We start from the raw sequence: 20,065 nt of genomic DNA on the forward strand, positions 1-20,065 counted from the left end.
CAATGCACTGTAGGATAGGAGTGATGTGTTCGCTGTTTTGATCATGCATAAACCTAACACAGTTTAATAGGTGTTTTGTAATTAGGTTAGTTTTTCATGCTTTCCGAAAGGTAAAAGCTAACTCTAGGTCACTTTTGCTTCACATTTGCCTGTGAATGTTTTGCACCATATTCAAAGCAACTCTTGCAAAAGAAATGTGAGTAATAGTTTCTTAAATTGGGATTTATAGAATAGGACTTGTGCACCTGAAATAAATCATTTCAGAAGGTGTAACTGTTGTCTTGTGTTTGTTTAAGAGAAAAGTGCGTAATTGTTTTTTTCTGTGACTACAATTTTCCTGATCCTGATATGTGACTTTTCATCAACTGCAAATTCTACTGTCACATGCTCAGGTGTTTTGCATCAGATACCTGCGCACTTGGCCCCGCCCACTCAGACCTGCTTCATTCTCTTACAACCATGGCAGCAGAGACAGAGCGAGGAATACCTATAAGCGCAGTAAGTAAAACTTCATGTTATAACTTTAAGCAGCAAACTGTAAAGCATATATACTGTGGCCGAGAAGTGCAAAACAATACCAAAGTGATGTGTAGTCCATGTGAGATTAAATAAACGTTCATTTGTGCCTGAGTATACATATTTGGGTGATACACACACAGTCATTATTTGTCCTTATTTTGCAACCATCAAATAAAGGTGTCAGTGACATAATGATGTTAAAGGACATTGCTGAACAACAGATGAACAATTCTGGGTATAACACTGCGCAACTGAAATTGTCCGGTTTGTTCGTGAAATAATTCTAATCCACCTTAAAACGCTAATGAAGTAGCAGCGTGTCGCCGGTAGATGGCGATGGTTAGTGTATAATAAAAACCATGAGTGCTCAAAATAGAAATATTGCTATACTTTCTGTAACGCAAAGGCATATTGTGTATATGTTCAATTCTTATATAAAAGAATAAAAAAACTGCTGAGGAATGTTATTTCACAAATTGTTATTATTATTATTAGTAGTAATAGTAGTAGTAGAAGAGGTAGAGTAGTAGTATTGCTTTTATTATTAGTGGAGTGTTAGCTACGTAACAATGGTATCAAAACCCATATGCTGATATGTTTCTGCTGTTAAGTTTCTGTTCATTACTCTCTAGAGAAGAGTTTCATTTCTGATGAAGAGACATTGTCGTTTTAAGATGGACCAGAAAATTCTAGAATAAAACTGATGGGTGTTCCAGTGTGAATGAAAATGAAACAGATCTCTGAACGTTTTTAAATTGTTGTTTTTCTCAAGGCTTTTTGTATATCAAATGCCAAAAGCAAAGCAAGGTCTATTGAGCGTGATAATTAAACTGTTTTTTTTAAAGGGGTTAACTTTAGAGACATTGAAACATGCTTCATGTGTTTTCTTCATCTGTATTATTTTATATTTTTAACATTATAAGTCTAGGAGTGTGATTATAGCTTCTTCATTGACATGTAATGTTTCCTTGATTAAAGGTTAGTCCACATTATTTGCACACAAACTCTACAAGCCACACTGGGCCCTTCAGCGCTATAGCAGAGCTGATTGGTGAGTCACCATTCATTCCAGTTTTATTACTCTTTAAATGTCTGTTTGAGGAGTTTCTTACTCTTACAAAACTATATTTGGCCTGCATATGAGTAATATAACTTTGGCATTTTCTGAAAGAAAGACCTGCCTTTTTGTAAATACTCAAATTCCCCTTTTTATCCTAATGCATTAACATCATTTTCTAATCAAAAGACATTTAATCAATTAAAATTTCATATACAGTACAGGGCTTAAATGAGAGTTTTGAACAATATTTTTATGATAAATAGATTCTACATTTTACCTCTCTATATCATGCATGCATTTCCTTCAAACATTCCTAATGTAAATACTTGGTTTCTCTTTCCTGATTCATATTTACATTTACATTTTTTTCCAGTCTTCTGTTATTATTAGCCTATAATTTAACTATACATATTTTATTTGATTTTTATTTTAATATGTAGCCTTTCAGTGTTGTTGTATAACCTTTAAAAGTAGTAAATATACAAATTATATGCTATTATATTATTTTCTGGAAAAGGCATTGACTCCATTTGATGACATTTTTATTTTTCTGTTGAAAGGTAAAATGTTAGCTCTCTCTACAGAGAGAGATTTTATTTTTCTCAGGATATGTGGGCAGCCAAACATTAAGCAGCTGCCAGGGTTGTGGTCATTTGTTTCCCCCAGATGGTTAACATTTGTGTTGATTTAATTACATTGGTATTTGTCCTTGGGGTGCTTGCAGAGACATGAAAATATAGTAAAAACAAGTGTTAACATCAGGAGAACAAAAAAGGCACGAGAGCAAACTACATGAGAGAGCATGATTGAAATCAAAACTCTCATTTAACAGTAAAATAATGCTGTGCATTTTTTCTCCTCTAAATGCCCATCAATTCATGTTGAATTGAAATTTTATATACACTACGGGGCTCAACTGATAGTTGAAAATATTTTTGTTAAAGATGACTAATTGTAATATTAACATAAAACCAAACAATCTAACTTATAAACTTTTTAAGCAAAAGTAAATTTTTTGTAAAAAAAAAAAAAAAAAAGATTTTGTAAATTGCCTTTCCCCCTTCGATACATTACTTCCTGCTTTAGCTTTATTGATGGCTTAACACATTCAAGGCATCCATTACAGAAAAATAATGCTGTGTATTTTTTCTCTTCTAAATGCCGATCAATATCAGGACTCAACTGGAATTCTATTCTGGTATTTCTGTATATCTGTAATTCTGAACATGTTTATTATTATTTAAATGCTGTTTACAGCTAACTAGGAATCCAGACACTCCGGGGAAGTGGGGAAACAGTCAAGTATCAGTGATAGTATTTGATTTTTTTTTCCCCTGTATTTCTTCTATATTGACAGACAATGCTTATGACCCAGATGTCAGTGCAAAGCAAATCTTGATAGATAAAACAGTGATCAAAGACCAGGATTGCCTCATCTTCATGGATAACGGAAAAGGCATGGATTATAACAAGATGCACAAAATGCTCAGGTAGGAGAGTGTTCATGAAGCCTACATTATCCTTTAGAGGTTTTTTTAGATAATCTACATAACGTTGCTGTCGCGCAGAAAACTCCTATGTCCAAATTTTGTCAATTTCATATTTTTTCACATATCGATGCTATTGGTCAGTCCAATCATGGGTCTGTTATTTTTACTTATTAACCAATCTAAAGTCTTGACAATAGCTTGAGCGCAAATCTCTTAACTCCATTGGACACTTCAAAAATCTCGTAACTCCATTGGACACTTCAACTGTCTGAGAAATCTCGTAACTCCACCTCTTCTTCACTCCATGGGAGAGCTTCGCGGCATATTTCTCCTCAAGATTAAGAGATTAACACTGTTTTTTGGACACTAAGAAGTGAAAATAGTTAGGTTAGATACATTTGAGTAGGCCTGTACAGTAAGCTGTAATGCTTCTGTGCAGAAAGAAACTCGTGAGCCACGAAGGTAAGTTTGTGTTGTGTACGTAGTAAGAACAAAGTAGTCACAGCCAAGGTTAACAATATCTTTTCTTTACTCCACTTCTTCACACGCGATTTTTTTCTTCCTCTCCACATACATACATACGCTGTTCAATCACATAGGTGCATAGTGCCACTAACTGGAAAGGAGGTGTATTGCACTATACCACAGTTTGCGAGCAGATTAGACTAATTTCCACCTATTAGACATCCTAATCAGTTTATCGTGTTTTGTATTGCATCACTTATAGCTCTTAAACCTTTAAAATAGAGTTTAGGAAGATGTATGTAACTACAGTCATTAGCTTTGGTTAACTATTGAAGCCTTGTCTCTTGTCAAAAGGCTCAACGTGACCGCAGACTTTATTGAACACTGCTGGCAGCAGCGACGTCTGTGTCCGTACCGTTCTTATCAATGACAGCATAATCTCGTATCTCCCTGCTCCCAAGTCATAAAGCTTGTATCTCCGATAAAACGTGACTTTGGGAAAATGTTGTGTTGATGTTGGTACACAACAGTATGATAGCAATATAAGGTATAATAACAAATTTAACAATACAATGTTTAATAACTCAAAAAAATACGGCGTCTTTTTAATTTCCTGAAAAATAATGGTTTTGGAGATACGAGGATTCCGCCCGACAGCAACGATAAGTAATACACTTTATCTGAAGATGCAGTTTGTTCATATGTATAAAGTATTTCCTTTAACTGCTGTTTTTTAATTACAGGTACACATATCAATCATTCATATTCTCTCTTTCTCTCTCTTTCTCTCACTCAGTTTTGGCTTCAGTGATAAGCAAGCAGTAAAAGGCCATGTTCCAATTGGTCTTTATGGTAATGGGTTTAAGTCCGGCTCCATGCGCTTGGGGAAGGATGCCATCGTGTTCTCAAAGAAAAACAACACCATGTGTGTGGGTCTTCTGTCACAGACTTACCTCAAGAGGACAGGAGTACAGAATGTCATAGTGCCTATTGTCGCATTCACAGAAGCTGGACAGACTGATATCCTATTTGTAGAGAGATTAAAGAGAACTTTTGATTGGTGATGTGAGTGGATATGTGCATTGAGCAAGAATTTCATAAAGCAGAAATGTTTACTACTACAGAAGAAAGAAGTAATGAATAGAAAACAGTAAATGCCTATAACAAGGTTTTCACTAATATCATGGTATCACTTATGAATATTTAAATGCTTTCTGAGAGTTTAAATGTTCTTCTGTACAGTTTGGTCCTTAACCATTTTGCTCACTCAGTGGTCCACGGAAGTATGAAGAGTGTCTCCATGATATTCTCACCCATTCTTTGTTTAGCACCAAGGAAGAACTGCAAACTGAGTTCAGTGCCATTAATGGCACATTCGGCACCAACTCCACTGGAACTCGCATCATCATCTGGAACCTTCGCAAGTAACCATGATTAAAGAGAGAGAAAGAAATAGGGAATAAAAAAAACAGAAAAGTGGATAGAAATTACAGAAACGCTGTAGTTTATACCTTTGTCATGTTTAGTTTACAAAAGTAATGTTGAATACATTGTCGACCACACTGATTGTTAAAGAGTTAAATTATTAAATTATACATTTATCACACCATTATTTTCATATCATTCCATTTACAGTTCAGATATGTTTATTAAATGTTTGTCATTGGTTGTCAGGTGCTCCTGTAAATGTCAGGTGCTCTTTACTGGATTTTCCGATAATTACCTTTGTTCTGCCTTAGAATGTCCTCAGGTGAATTGGAATTTGACTTCTTGAAGGATCGCTATGATATTCAGCTCCCTGTTGATGTTAATGAAGGCAGCGAAGAGCCAAACAAGGAGCCAGAGAGCCAAATATCAGCACCTGAGAGTGAATATTCACTGCGGGTGAGATTTAAACCACTGAATATTAAAATCATTCATTTTCCTCATTTGCCATCTTACTGAGATCAGTGCTGACCGCATGGTCACATTTGTGTTTATTTTTCTTTACATTCAGGCATACAGCAGTATCTTGTACCTAAAGCCTAAAATGCAGATTATTATACGTGGGCAGAAGGTGAAAACTCAGCTCATCTCCAAAAGCCTAGCATTTAGCATTAAGGACACGTACAAACCCACATTTCTTGTATCCTTTTGCCAAATATTTGGTATAATATATAGAGTGTGTTATGATATCTGTTGAATGATTAAGATATTATTACTGTATAATGAAACAGATTTAATATTTTTATGGCATGATTCTTAAGTCTTTGTCTCAGAAAAAGGGAATTAAAATCACCTTCGGCTACAACACAAAAAGCAAAGAACATTATGGATTGATGATGTACCACAAAAACCGCCTCATTAAAGCTTATGAACCTGCTGCCTGTCAGCGTAAGGTGAGGATAATAGAGCTTTTAGTTCCTAACAGGAACTTTCAGCAGCACTCTATAGTTGAATTGTGCCAGATTAACATCTGAAGATATTTGGAGTACTTTCTTAAGTTGGGAAGAAAAAAGAAAGCTAACTATATTGAATGATGGTACATTTTAATGGTTGTACTGTACAGTATGTATAGCCACCATGCACACACCTAATGCCAATGACATGGGAATAGACAGGATCCAAATAGGGACCCTAGCAGTCAGCAGTAAACCATGCTTTTACCCATTATGCACCACATTCTAGAGATATTTGATGACTTAGATTCCAACAAAGGATATATGTAGGCTATTTTAACCTTTATATATATATATATATATATATATATATATATATATATGTATAGGCACATTTACATTCACATTTACAAAAGTCTTTATCAATAAAAACATTGATACTTTTTCACTAGACTAATAATACCACATAATTCACATAAAGTTTACAATGTTTATTGTGTTCTGTTACCAGGCCAACAAAACAGGAGTGCGAGTTATTGGGGTGATAGAATGTGACTACCTTACACCAATGCACAACAAGCAGGACTTTGAAATGACAGAAGAATACAGGTGTGTATAGTTATTGTTTCAGGTGTGTAGTTATTGTTGTCCACAATCAAAGTTACAACAGAGGTCATCATAAATAAACAACAATACTTATAACAATGTCTACAGAGAAAAGACTAAGTATTGCATAGGATCACATTTTGTAATATTACAAAATATTATACATATTACATATTACATATTATACATATTACATATTATACATATTACAATATTATTACAAAAAGTCTAACATTTTTGGCTAGACTGGTTTTACTATATTGGCGAGGTGAAGTGTCAGACCACCCAGACTGAGTTTGGGCTTGACAGGATGCAACACCTTCCCTGTTTACAATGCAAATTTTCAGATGCTCTACTTCTTCTACTTGTGATGATTTATGTATTGTTCTCTTATTCTAGTGGTCAATATCTCAACATCTCTCAATCCCATGGCCTAGCTCAAATTCTCTAAGTTGGAGCAGGTTGCATTAATTGCAAATAGTTGTTAACTCTAAATAGTAGTTCACTTGCCGGTTTGGGGATTATGTGCAGGTCCTGCTGTTACAAATCAGCTGCTTACACTGGTTTCCCTTCTGCCATCAAGTGTACAACTATAGTATCATAGCATTCATTGGTGGAGTCTTCAGTTACACACATACAGAGTCTTAGATGCAGTTTGTGAAACTGTAGTTTGGCACAAATTCCTAGCTTATTAATGTGATTGATAGGTGTTTTGTGTGGGGGAGTGAATCTGGTGTAATTAATGTTTTTTATTCTCTGCAGGAAAACTATGCACAATGTAAGTAATAAGCTTGAGGAATATTGGAAGGAAGTCCGCTATAGACGTCAGAAATCCAATTGCAGTGTACCTGTTGAAGAAGATGTGTGAGTAATTACCATACACACACACACACACACACACACACACACAGTATGCCAGTAGTTGCAATGTCTGTATGTTCCTACATCAGTCCTAAGACTGATAAAAGGGTGGTTGAGGTTTATGAGAATATGAGTTGGTGCATAAAAATCTGTGTGTATGTGGACTTGCAGGAAGAATCCAGATCAAAACTGGGTGCAGTGTGATCAGTGTATGAATTGGCGAAAACTTCCTGATGGCATTGATTTGTCACAGCTTCCAGATAAGTGGTTCTGCAACAAAAACCCTGATCCCCAGTTCAGGTGTGTCTGTGTATGTCTATTTTTGTGTGTTTCCCTGTTTCCATGTGAGTGTTTCTGTCTTTTTGTGTTTATGTATCTGTGTGTGCATAATAGTATATAATGTAGAGGAAAAAAAGATTATAATACTGTACATTTTGATCATGGTTGACAATACATGGCCAAAACTATTTGGACACCTTAAAATCAGTCATATGTGATTCTTCCCCAAACTTTCCCACGAAGAAGCACTGAATTGCCTAGAATGTCATTGTATGCTGTAACATTAAGGTTTCCCTTGACTGGAACTAAGGAGTCTAGCCCAAACCTGTTCCAGCATGACAATGCCCCTGTGCATAAGGCATAAATCCATGAAGGCATGGTTGGCCTTCCTCAGAACTGTGAAAGCACAGAACTCCCACTTTTTTTGGATGAATTGGAAAGCTGACTGTAAGCCAGGCCTAAACTTACTAATGCTTTTTTGGGCTGAATGAGAATCATAGCCATGCTCCAAAATATAGTGGAAATCTATTCCAGTGTGGGGGTTATTACAACACAGAGAGGGGAATAAATCTGAAATATAGAATATATTAAAAAACTGTGATTAAGTCACAAGGAAAGTGTGCACTGCAATAATTTGCTCAAAATTAATCGTGATTCTCTCAGGATTTGTACAGTTGAAGAGGAGCCAGAGGATGAGGATGATGAACCCAGATACCAGAAAACTTACAAACAGGAGTAAGTAATACATCCTGTTGTTTACAATAAATATATAATGCTCATATAATGATGTATATAATCTTGCATATGTGTATTAAAACAGTGAGAAAAATCAGAAGTTGCAGATGGATAACAACAGACAGCAAGTGTGTTATGTTTTAACTTGATTTGTTAAGTGTCTTTTTGTTCTCTCCCTGTATAGATCCAGTAAAAAACTTCATTTTCTATCTGGCATTTGTATTCAATCTGAGCCACGTAACACCTGTAGCAATCAGAGTGATTATAAAAAGTGGCTTATTATTACAGTTGCATAAATGTTGTTGTTGTTGCTGCATATTGTTGCTTTAAGCAACTGGTGGAGTATATTTTGTTCATTTGTGCTCAGTGCACTTCAAATTTTGGGATTGCTAAAATGGAAAAGTTGGTACATTGAAATAGAAGCTCTGTGTGAATGCGTGTGTGCATGGTATCATACACAAATGGACTGAGAACCCATCCATGGTGTATTCTCACCTCACCCCCATTGTTCTCAGTATAAGCTTCAGATCCACAAGGATGTTTACCCAAATAAAGCGGATTACTGCCAGCATTAAGCAGAACTGAAATACGTCACCATTACTTAACCACTCTGGTTTTGAGAATCAGTTGTATAATAATGATAATGTGACAGTAAATTAATATGAATACTAAAATGATTACTTTTTTATAATACTGTCTGTGTTAAATGTACCATAAACTGAGTAGTGTGGTGTCTTTTACAGAGAGAGCTGGAGCAGAAAGAGGCAGATGAGAAGTTAGCTTTGACCAAAGAATCAGCTGATCACTTAAAGGCACAAAAGGACCTTATGCACCAGCTCAAACGTGGCGTGAGAACTTTTATTTCAGATTTTTTTAGAACTAATGCAGCATTTCCAAGACTTGTATTATATTGTATTGTACACCACTTCAGAAACCTTGTATTGCAGTTCATGGTAATTGCACTTATATTGCAATAAGAGCTCTTTTAACTTTAAATGAGAGGATAAAAATGAATTTTTCATTTTACGATTTTAAAAATCTAGCATTGTCCAAATATTACAGAAGCTTCCCTCACTTGCTAGAAATAAGTTCAGTTAAACGTTACACAAAGCAGATACACTGTGTAGGCAGTAGTCAGTGTGTTTGTCACATTTGTCAATAGAAAGGGTAACATGACAAGAGAAAAACAAGTTCATAGTGATCAAGTGGCCTTAATTCCTAGGACTTAAGTAGAATGTGCACATCATTATCAGAAGAAAAAGGGAACAAACACATTGTATTGCCTAGGCAGTAAGTTTGTCTAATAAATTTCGTTTGTTCCAGGGTATGCTGAGGACTGCTTATAATAAAAATAAAAGCACTTATGGATCAACAGGCAAAAATCACAAAACACAGGCTAATGCAACTATATGCAAATATCCTAGAATAGGGCTGGGCGATATGAATGAAAACTGTATCGCGATATCAGTGTTTCATATCGGTCGATATCGATAATTATTGATATTTTTTATGACCCATTTAAAATAAAGACCAGGAGAAAAATATATTACATTTAAACATTTTTATTTTAAACTTAACCTTCCTCTGATCATAATCCCCTCAGTTATTAAGACAGAAATGTCAACAACCAGGAAACCTCAAATAATTAAAATGTAATCATAAGTCTAACGTCACAATGAACACTTAACAATTATCTCTTAACTGAAAGAAAATGTAAGAAATGCTTACAAAGTGTAATAAAATAGTGCACAGTGTTAAATATAAACATGGAGAAACCTGAGAATTTAGTGCAAGTTTAGTGCTAGGAAGTTCACTATCTGTTCACCTTCTGGTGAATGTGTTTTAAAATATGTGCAGTGTTTTGTAAACATGAATAAAACTGAGTTAGACTTATATACATCTGTAATATAAAAAACAAACCTGATACAGTACAGTAACATTGTTTGAAATATAAAACCTGCAGAAATATGAAAAAGTAACTCATCGGCACTCATTTTCTGCTTATCAGTCGCCGGATACTGAAGAGGAATCCAGCAGACCAGCTTCGCAACCTCTGTTTTCTTCCGACGAAGAATAAAAAATATTGAAGGTTTTATCGAACACATTTTTTATTGATATCGATCACGTGTCTATCGCGATACATATCGTTATCGTTTTATCGCCCAGCCCTATCCTAGAACCTACCCCACAGTGTAGGAACTGCTTTTATACCACACTCACTGTCTCAACAGAGCCCTGTCCAAGGAACACCTTACTCCCCGACTCCTAACTCCCGTCGACAGAGAAATGCAGGTGAGGACCAATTTTTCATGTGTGTATATACAGTATGTCTCCTTACTGTAGTTATTGGATTCAAGTATTACCAGTGTGAATCTATCATTAACTGTACCCGTTTCTGGTCTCATCAAGATCCCGCTCCCTCACCTATTTCAACAAGGTACTGTATCTCTCAAGACATCTCTCCATCACATACCCTGTCTCCTGCTCCTTCACAATTACATAGCATTTATCCTTAATTTCAGGAAAAAGAAACCCATTGGCCCGAGCCAAGAGAATGTAGAAATGAAGAGAGCCAGAATAGGAGACAGTTTTGGAAGCAACTCACCAAGCAGGCCATCAACATCCACAGCCTTACCTGAGTTCTGTTCCCCACAAATCCTAAACAATTCTGTTGATGTTTGTGATCAAGTAACACAGAAATTTAATGAAACAACTTTGCTCCATGTATCCTTCAGGGATACCAGCATTGCAACCCAGACTCAACAGGTAAAGGAGGACGAGGGAGATAGAGAAAGGATGGAAAAAGAAAAGGGGAGCACAGATGGAGAAAATGTTATCAGTTGTTCTGAATCTGAAAATAATCTCAAGAGGAATACAAACAAACAACTGATAAGAAATGAGGAAATAAGAGTCCAGCAGAAGAGTGTACCAAGCTCAAAACTATCTCCAAGTACAGTTGAGTCAGAAGAAGAACTAAAGCATATGGAGGTCTCAGATGATATAAGGCAAGGATGTCAGACTTCAACAAAACTGCAAAGCTCAGTTCTTGATGTGTTGGAGGCCCAGAAGCAACAGGACAAACTGCTGGAACTCCTGGAGGAGGTGACAAAGGAGAGAGATGAGAGCCGCGCTCAGTTGCTTTCCCTCGACTCACAAGTGGATGAGCTAAGGAGCCAGTTGCTGGAGCTCAACCAAAGCATGACCAGCCCAAAGGAGGCACAAGACTACAAAGTGCTGTATTTGCAGGGCAAGAAGGAGATAAAGCTGCTCCAAGAAGAGCTTAGTGGGCTGAAGTTGGAAAAAGAAGAGAGGGAGAGAAAAGGCCAGCAATCTATGTTAGAGTGTGATGATGATCTGGCTTGTCAAATGGACATTCTGTTAAGGGAAATTGACCAGAGAAACAAGGAGCGAGAAGAGCTACAGGTTAAGGTGGGTGAAGCCTATTGTGGTGATCAGAATAATGAATAACAGACACCATGGTCATAGAGGAACATTGCTTCATTTCAGTATGAACTGCGTCAGCTGTATATGATTAAGATGACAATAAAAGCTTCTTAATTGACTGAAAAAGGATGTTCAAGAGCAGAAAACCATAAACAACTGATTTAAGGCAAGCCTGCCCCCTTTGTTAGGAGGGTGTACTCTGAATGTTGAGGGAGTGGATCCAATAGACTTACACATTTTCAAGTCACCTGTTATATATTACAGTAAACACCAGTCTGTATGTACACCAAAAGATCTGACCTAACAAATGAAAAACTCAAGACGTCTCTTGGAATAGATATGATTGTCATATCTCAGGTACCCAAGATCAGGAATGTACTAGTCATCAGATGAATGCCGTTGTCTTGATTTGAGAGCAAATTCCATGCCTGTTAATTATTCTCATGGCCCAGGAAACAATAACAAGTTCTTTAAAATCAGAACAGTGTTAGATACTCTTGATAAAACTTATCTTGATAGAAGAATCCTGAAGAATTTCAATAAGTTGATAAATAGATTATAAACTATGGCACTGAATTCAGGTTGGCCCTGGAAGCCACTGGCCCCAAATCACTGAATGCAAAAAATGGCAACGGATGCTTCTTGCACATGAAGAAGCAAGTACATTTGCATGCAATTTTGTGTGGCTTTGTTCCCTGGATACGTTCCCAAATTCCATAGATCTAATGAACTAATATACGTCATTATAGAAACATAACTAGAAAATATGCTCAATAAAATTCGTTTCTATCTTTAAACAATTTTAGTAACTTTTTTCAAGCAATACTTTTGTTTGAACACAATTAATGCATGCAGTCTACTGAAGTGGACATTTCAATGACATGATGAAAAATGTATGTAAAAGCGAAACAAATAATTTTTTTTAACATTTAATGTGTCATGTCCTCTAACTACAGTTTTTTTCTTCTGTCTTTGTACAAAATCCTCACACACACACACACACACACACACACACACACACACACACACACACAGGTGGAGAGTCTAGAAAATGAGAACTGCTCTTTGTCAACCTCCTGTGAGAGCCTGAAGAAAGATTTAGAGGAGATGAAGAGAGAAAGTGAAAAGGTCAAGGTACGTACAGAAGATCGAGTTGTCCAGACAGATTTTCCTACATGTTCCCATGAAGAAAGTACAACAACGTCAGCAGAAGCCTCCAACTTAGGAAGAAGGACAGATCTTGGTATACAGCAGCATGAGACACAGGACAGACCAGAGATTGGGCAAGACAACAATAACCTACAGACAAGTAAGAGTTCTACTCTAGAGCAGTACATTACATATAATATCTATATTATATAGCTGTATTAATACTGTATACAATTTGTGCAGTTCAAAATTATATAAAACTGTAATTATGTGGCTTTTGAGACAGAACGCATAGCCTTTACTTGTAACACAAATAACTCAGAGTTTCTCCTCTTTTAGGTGAAAATGAAGATAACTCGCCCCGATCTGGACCTTCAGCAGGTGAATTGCGATTGTGATGCCATTGATGAGATTCTCGATCAGGTTGTAAATGAGATCTCCCCTGCAGAGACAGCATCTACATAGAAAAAATGGTGACCAGAAGAGCACAAACCTTTAAGTCACATTAATCATTTAGTAGTTTTAATGCATAAATAACTATATACACTGTTGTTTTTGACAAAACATGAAGATTTTTATTACTTGCCTTTTGATTGATTAAATGGATAGGCAGCTATTGCAAGTTGTGCAGCCAGAGGACTGTTCGAAATTGATTTGGACCCAAGTTTACCATTAATAACATTTAATTATGTTTATATAATTAATTCAGGTGTCTCTTGTGAATAGAAATTTTAGGAGTGGAGTAACTGCCATATTACATGTAACTGCCATACAATGTGCATCTGGTTATCCTTATGTGACAATCTCATTAAATACTATAAAGAAACAGAGTGAAATTAATGCAGCAAAAAGAGAGAAACAAAAGACAACAAAGACAGAGAGCAAGGAAAAAGGAAGCTGTGGAAAATAAACTAAATGAAATGGGGAAATTGTTATATGACATAAAGAAATTGAATATATCTGATTAAAACTGTGAAGAAAAAGACCTAGAAGGAACCTGAGTCAACCCAAAGAGGAACAGACACTGTACCTAGACAGTTGAATCAAGACCCATCATCTTGCTGAAAGAAGATTATAGAATTATGTTTCATTTACCTTTATATGAATTTTCTTTTCCATTTTATAGAATGATAAGTTTCATTTACCTTTATATATGAATTTATGTAACCATTGTGTGATTAAGAAATTATATAATTTTCATTAGTATGTTTAGATATTAAGATAGAGAGTAACAGTGAAAGCTTAAAAAAGAAATCACAAGTTTTGTGTCAGCAGCTTTGTGTCAGCCAAATAAGAACACACAGTCAGCCGTGCAGCTTAGGAGACTTCTCAGGATGTTTTGCAAAAGTATGAGATCATGAGAGACCTGAAAGGATGCGGACAGAAGCAGAATGACCATTATGAGATCATACTAAGAAATGTTATAAATAGGGTTTTAGAACCAGTTACCAGTGTGCATTCACGTTGAGGCAAGCTCAGTGTACTATACTCTGTTATTGCTTATATCAGGAGAACAAACGCAAGCTTACACTTGGAGAGTGTTTCCTGGTTTGTTTTATCTTTGCATTTTACTTATTTCTACTTATGCTAGAATTGTTTGACTATTTGAAGGAGATTTTGTTTAAAATTTTCTTTTCTTTTACATTACATTTGCATTACACTACTTTTAATAAAAACAAGGCCTCCCATTGTGAGGATCCTGAAAAGACAAAAAAGGTCTGTCTGCCTCCTTCATCTAAAGATTCAATCAATAGAATAGGTAGAAGAACTTGGAGCAGAACCTTTGTTAGAAGACCGAGGGACTTCGAAGGATACCTGTGTTCAAGGTAAGAGCAACTCTAATTGTTGATCTTGTGTTTTCAATACTAACCAGTGCAAACTAGGACACATCCTTTAGTGGGATTGTGGAAGGGTTTCCTGCGCAAACCGAAAACGTGTCACTAAAGGACACGTATGTCAGTATAATTACTTCACTATACAATCAAGCAAAACAAATGATCTTGTTATAAATGTTTTCTTAAAGATTCTAAATTATTAATTCTTTTTGTAATGCCTAATTTTTTCATTGTTTCTTTTTCTTATATTATTATCCTCCTGGTCTGTTTTTGTAACTGTCTATTCATAAATGAGGATTTGGTACACATGTAATGTTTAAATAAAACAAAAAAGAAACTTGAATTTTCATTTATTGTTTTACTTCTTTTTTTTCCTGGAAACTATTTGTTGTGGTTTCCTTCACTATGGTTGCTGACTTCCTGTTTGTGCACCATCACAGAAGTGTAAAGAATACCTCAATATTTCTTCTTGTGACCTCATACTGTGGTTCAAGGACATTCAGTGCTTTATACTGTTGGTCAGTAGTATAATTTTATAGTTAATGTGAAATTTGACTATATATATGCCACTCCCGAGCTCAGAGTTCCTAGCCTGTTTGTCTCTTCTTAGAGAGCTACTTCGTCAATCCTGATATTCTACCCCTGGTTGGAGTCTCGCGCCCGGTGTTCACCCTGCCATGGATTGATCTGCATGGTCAGCCAGTGTCTCATGGGATAGTTGTGGATGGAGCCGCACTGAGACTGTCATGCTTTCTTTGAACCAATGTTGTGTCAGTCATCTGCATGGTCTGGTCTTTATCAACAATCAGGTCTGCCCTGAACTCAGAATTTACAATGACCCATTAGTTCCTCAGGATCTCTCGGTTGCACTATTATAAAGGACATTATATATTTTTATAAAGTTTTAAAAAGGACATTATTTACATTTACATTATTTACTGTCCAGTGTCACCCAAATGAGGATGGGTTTTCTTCATTATTATTTATTTCTTTTTTCTCTGTCTTCTGTTTCCATACTTCTGTAAAGCTGCATTGAGACAGTAGGAATTGTTAAAAGCGCTATACAAATAAATTGAATTGAATTGAATAATCACTCCTAGGGGAAACACTATTTGGTGCTTGTATATAAACAGATAAAATAGTCATACACATGAAATAAACAGAATTTAAAATGCACCTTAAACAAACTATGTAAAATGTATATAACTTACAGATCTCACTGAATATTTAAAACTTATGGTTATTACTTTGTTAATATATTACTTACTCTGTTATAAAATTATTTCCCATAAAACAAAGAATTTCTTTTTTAGATCTTTGTTTCTTAAAGATCTTTACAAAGATGCTGAGCTAGTCTGTTTTTACATGGTGTGTATTGTATACATATATATGTATATGTATGTATGTATGTATTGCTGGACCTTAAAGGTTATGTATAAAAAAGAGTTTGTGATTCATGTTGGGGAGGGTTTCATGGATGACCCGGTAATCATAGACACCAAACTAAATAAGTATAAGGGGGGAAAATGTCTAATGACTATGTATCCTACCAGGAAGTTGTATTTTCTATTTACTAGGCTACAGATTTTACAGTTTTTAGTTGCATACTACTTTCTGATTTTAAATTATATCTGTGCACATGAGAATAACATGTCTTCAGTTCATTCATTAATTGTTGATGCAGTTTGACCTAAGCCTTGAACATCTACTGTTGTATAAGTAAGCAAGTAAATGAGTGAGACACCAGAGCCCACAAACACACCATATACTGTATGATTGTTTAAAACACTCTGGATTTATCAATTATCATACTTAATGCTGATGCTAAAAACATTTTTTAAACAACATATCACAATCAGTCAGATTGCTGATATTCTTAAAAGTATTGTGTATTGGAATGTTTCCGGATATTTACATTTATTTATGCAATTACAGGTATTTAATAAATATGCTTGAATCAATTCTCTGGAGGATGTTAATGTTCATTTTGCCAAAGAATTACAGCATTGTCAGTGAAACCCCCTGTACCTGAAAAGATCACAAATCTTGCAATGTGCAATTACCTACCGCGGTGTACAAAGATGATCTTTCAAAATCCATTTTCTCTCAATGCCACATGTTTCTGTGTTGAACATGCTGTGGCCCCTTAAAAAATAGGTGCATAGGTGCCATTGTATGTGTGGCAGTATGGGGTCAGAATTGTTTCGTTATTCTGAATAAATATACTATGATAAGATAAAAATAAGAGTTTCACAAATATTTTTTAAATCAATAAATGCACAATAAGCAAACCGTAAATATATGTTACACATTTCACAAAAAGAAATGAAATTCACAAATAAATAAAATGGGATTTGCAAATAAAAAAAAATAATTATAAATATATATTTAATTGTATTTATTTGTGAATGGCTTCCTGCTCATTTGTGGATTGCGTTCTGTGCAATTGTGGATTTGAAACATTTCTAACGTCAAGACGTGCACAAGAATCCACAAATAGCTGGACTCCGCCCACCGTCTACTCCAGCCAATAGACCGTGCCACGATTGGTCAGCGCCACGAGACCGTTGTCCGATTGGCTGGAGTAGACGGTGGGCGGAGTCGGAATTTTATTTATTTGTGAATTTCATTTCTTTTTGTGAAATGTGTAACATATATTTACGGTTTGCTTATTGTGCATTTCTTGATTTAAAAAATATTTGTGAAACTCTTTATATTTATTTGTGGATCATTCATTCATTCATCTTCTACCGCTTATCCGAACTACCTCGGGTCACGGGGAGCCTGTGCCTATCTCAGGCGTCATCGGGCATCAAGGCAGGATACACCCTGGACGGAGTGCCAACCCATCGCAGGGCTATTTGTGGATCATAGTATATTTATTCAGAATAACGAAACAATTCTGACCCCATACGGCAGGTCTGCAGTCTGAAACATCTTGACAATAATAGTAACTAAAATAAGCACTCTGTACAACCACGATAACAGGAAAAGCATCTTATCTAAATGCACATGTCAAACCACGAGGAGGATGGACTACAACAGAAAAAGACCTAGATCAGTTCCACTCCTGTTAGATGAAGTGAATACAAAATACAAAGAATAATAGCATTATTAATAATAAACCTATTAGTAAGCCAGGTTTTTGTGGTCCAAATCGTTTTTCATTCATAGACGTTTAGGAACTGAGTCCTGAAATGAACAGCATTAGCAGTATAAACAGTCTCTCTGGATATTCATGTTGTTCATTTTAACTGTGAGACAGAAGCTAACATAACCATCTGAAGTATCGATTGGGTTAAAAAGACAAATTAGGATTAAAATGTATCCAAAAACTGGCACTGAAAAGCGGCAGTCTTGAAACTTACGAAGGTATAATTGCAAAAAAAAAAAACTAATACCTAAAGGTTACATCAGAAAATCTGGTGCTAGGGTATGTGGATGTTTTGCACCACATTCAGAGCAACTATTGCAGAATGCATGAGCGTAATAGTTTCTTAAATTGGGATTTATAGAATAGGACTTGTGCACCTGAAATAAATCATTTCAGAGGTGTAACTGTTGTCTTGTGTTTGTGGACGAGAAAAGTGCGCAATTGTTTTTTTCTGTGACTACAATTTTCCTGATCCTGATATGTGACTTTTCATCAATTGCAAATTCTACTGTCACATGCTCAGGTGTTTTGCATCAGATACCTGCGCACTTGGCCCCGCCCACTCAGACCTGCTTCATTCCCTTACAACCATGGCAGCAGAGACAGAGCGAGGAATACCTATAAGCGCAGTAAGTAAAACTTCATGTTATAACTTTAAGCAGCAAACTGCAAAGCATATATACTGTGGCCGAGAAGTGCAAAACAATACCAAAGCGATGTGTAGTCCCTGTGAGATTAAATAAACGTTCATACGTGCCTGAGTATACATATTTGGGTGATACACACAGTCATCATTTGTCCTTATTTGGCAACCATCAAGTAAAGTTGTCAGTGACATAATGTTGTTAAAGGACCTTGTTGAACAACAGATGAACATTCTGGGTATAACACTGCGTCCCTGAAATTGTCCGTTTTGTTCTAATCCACTTTAAAACGCTAATGAAGTAGCAGTGTGTCGCCTGTAGATGGCGATGGTTAGTGTATAATGAAGCGACATTGATTTTTTTTTTTAAGGTGGACCAAAAATTCTAGGATGAAACTTACGGACGTGTCAGTGTGTAAGTGTATAAGTTTTGTTTCATCGGAAATGAAACAGCTCTCTGGTAGTGTTATTTAAATGAGCCAGATTGTTTACGACCTCAAAGCACGTTATGATTAACCACAATGTATGTATATATAACACGCGCACGCGCACACAAAAGAAAAAAATCAAAAACGTCCTGTTTTCTGACTTTTAGTGAGACTTCTTTTTCCTCGCAGCATGCTGTTTACTTAGTTGTGGTTAATCATAACGTGCTTTAAGGTCGTAAACAATTTGGCTCATTTAAATAACACTACCAGAGAGCTGTTTCTTTTCCGATGACACAAAACTTAAGCCGCCTTCACACTGCACACGACAAACGACCGCAGATAAACCGGAAGTCATTCATTTCCTATGGAGAGTCGCAAGGTCGCTGCGTGAGGTGCCGACCACCTGCGGATCCATAATTTTCGGATCCGATTTGAGCGTTAGATCCGTTAAAAAAATTGAACTTGTGCGACTACACCGCATCCGATATGCCGACCGGATGTGATGTATTCTAATGTTGTCCTATCAGGTTCGTGTGCGCGAGATGATAAGAATTATTGAAAAGTATTAATATTAACTTTAGTATTTTTTAAACTTTAACAAAAACTTTTTGTTTTAAATACATTGTTATTGATAAAAAAAAGTAATAAATTATTAATATTTATATTGTATTATTTTTAATGTTGTGTCCATGTTTCCTCAAAAATTATTCACGGTCTTTCTGGATTTATTGTTGTATTGATTGTTTGTATTTACTCCTTCATTAATTAATTTCCTTCATTCACCACGATAAATGGAGGGAGAATACAGGCTCTTGCTTTTACTCTCTTTTACTGGAGACGCCAAAGAAAACATTGCAAATCAGTGTGTATAAAACACCACCTGACTCGGAGAAAAAGTCTCGGTGAGTATCACCGTTTAGTGCAAGAGTTGCGCCTTAATGGAGAACATTTTTTTCACGATCATCTAGTAATGGGTTTTCCGAGACCGCGAGAATTAACTTCTCTCCCATGTTGACGTC

General features: G+C 35.9%; 2 protein-coding genes across 7 annotated transcripts in view; both read left to right on the top strand.

Annotated features, from left to right (window-relative positions):
• Positions 1 to 356: 356 nt before the first annotated feature.
• Positions 357 to 14,680, top strand: LOC132849974 (MORC family CW-type zinc finger protein 3-like). Of its 2 annotated transcripts, XM_060876024.1 has the most exons (20): positions 357 to 498; positions 1,498 to 1,570; positions 2,937 to 3,069; positions 4,331 to 4,554; positions 4,802 to 4,958; positions 5,274 to 5,418; positions 5,531 to 5,659; positions 5,793 to 5,912; positions 6,424 to 6,521; positions 7,281 to 7,382; positions 7,551 to 7,679; positions 8,322 to 8,393; positions 8,479 to 8,521; positions 9,137 to 9,241; positions 10,625 to 10,685; positions 10,803 to 10,830; positions 10,916 to 11,032; positions 11,129 to 11,822; positions 12,873 to 13,146; positions 13,326 to 14,680. In XM_060876024.1, exons 1-20 carry the CDS (start codon positions 385 to 387, stop codon positions 13,382 to 13,384), a joined length of 2,877 nt encoding a protein of 958 aa, XP_060732007.1. In that variant the 5' UTR covers positions 357 to 384; the 3' UTR covers positions 13,385 to 14,680. The 2 variants fall into 2 exon arrangements, with proteins under 2 accessions (XP_060732007.1, XP_060732006.1); XM_060876023.1 differs by having other exon boundaries at positions 10,916 to 11,822.
• Positions 14,681 to 18,441: 3,761 nt separating this feature from the next.
• The window catches only part of LOC132849973 (MORC family CW-type zinc finger protein 3-like), a 62,783-nt gene continuing 61,159 nt past the window's right edge, over positions 18,442 to 20,065 (top strand). The window contains exons 1-2 of one of the 5 annotated variants that reach the window (XM_060876020.1): positions 19,390 to 19,573; positions 19,844 to 19,948. Coding sequence is in view for 3 of the 5 variants with exons in the window: in XM_060876022.1 (XP_060732005.1) it covers positions 18,491 to 18,604 (114 nt within the window). In the remaining 2 variants the exon portion in view is untranslated. Of the gene's footprint in view, positions 18,605 to 19,389; positions 19,574 to 19,640; positions 19,949 to 20,065 lie in introns of those variants that run through there. The other 4 variants (XM_060876022.1, XM_060876017.1, XM_060876018.1 and 1 more) reach the window with 4 other exon arrangements.

This window comes from Tachysurus vachellii, chromosome 8, assembly GCF_030014155.1.
Source record: "Tachysurus vachellii isolate PV-2020 chromosome 8, HZAU_Pvac_v1, whole genome shotgun sequence".
Classification (NCBI taxonomy): Eukaryota; Metazoa; Chordata; class Actinopteri; order Siluriformes; family Bagridae; genus Tachysurus; species Tachysurus vachellii.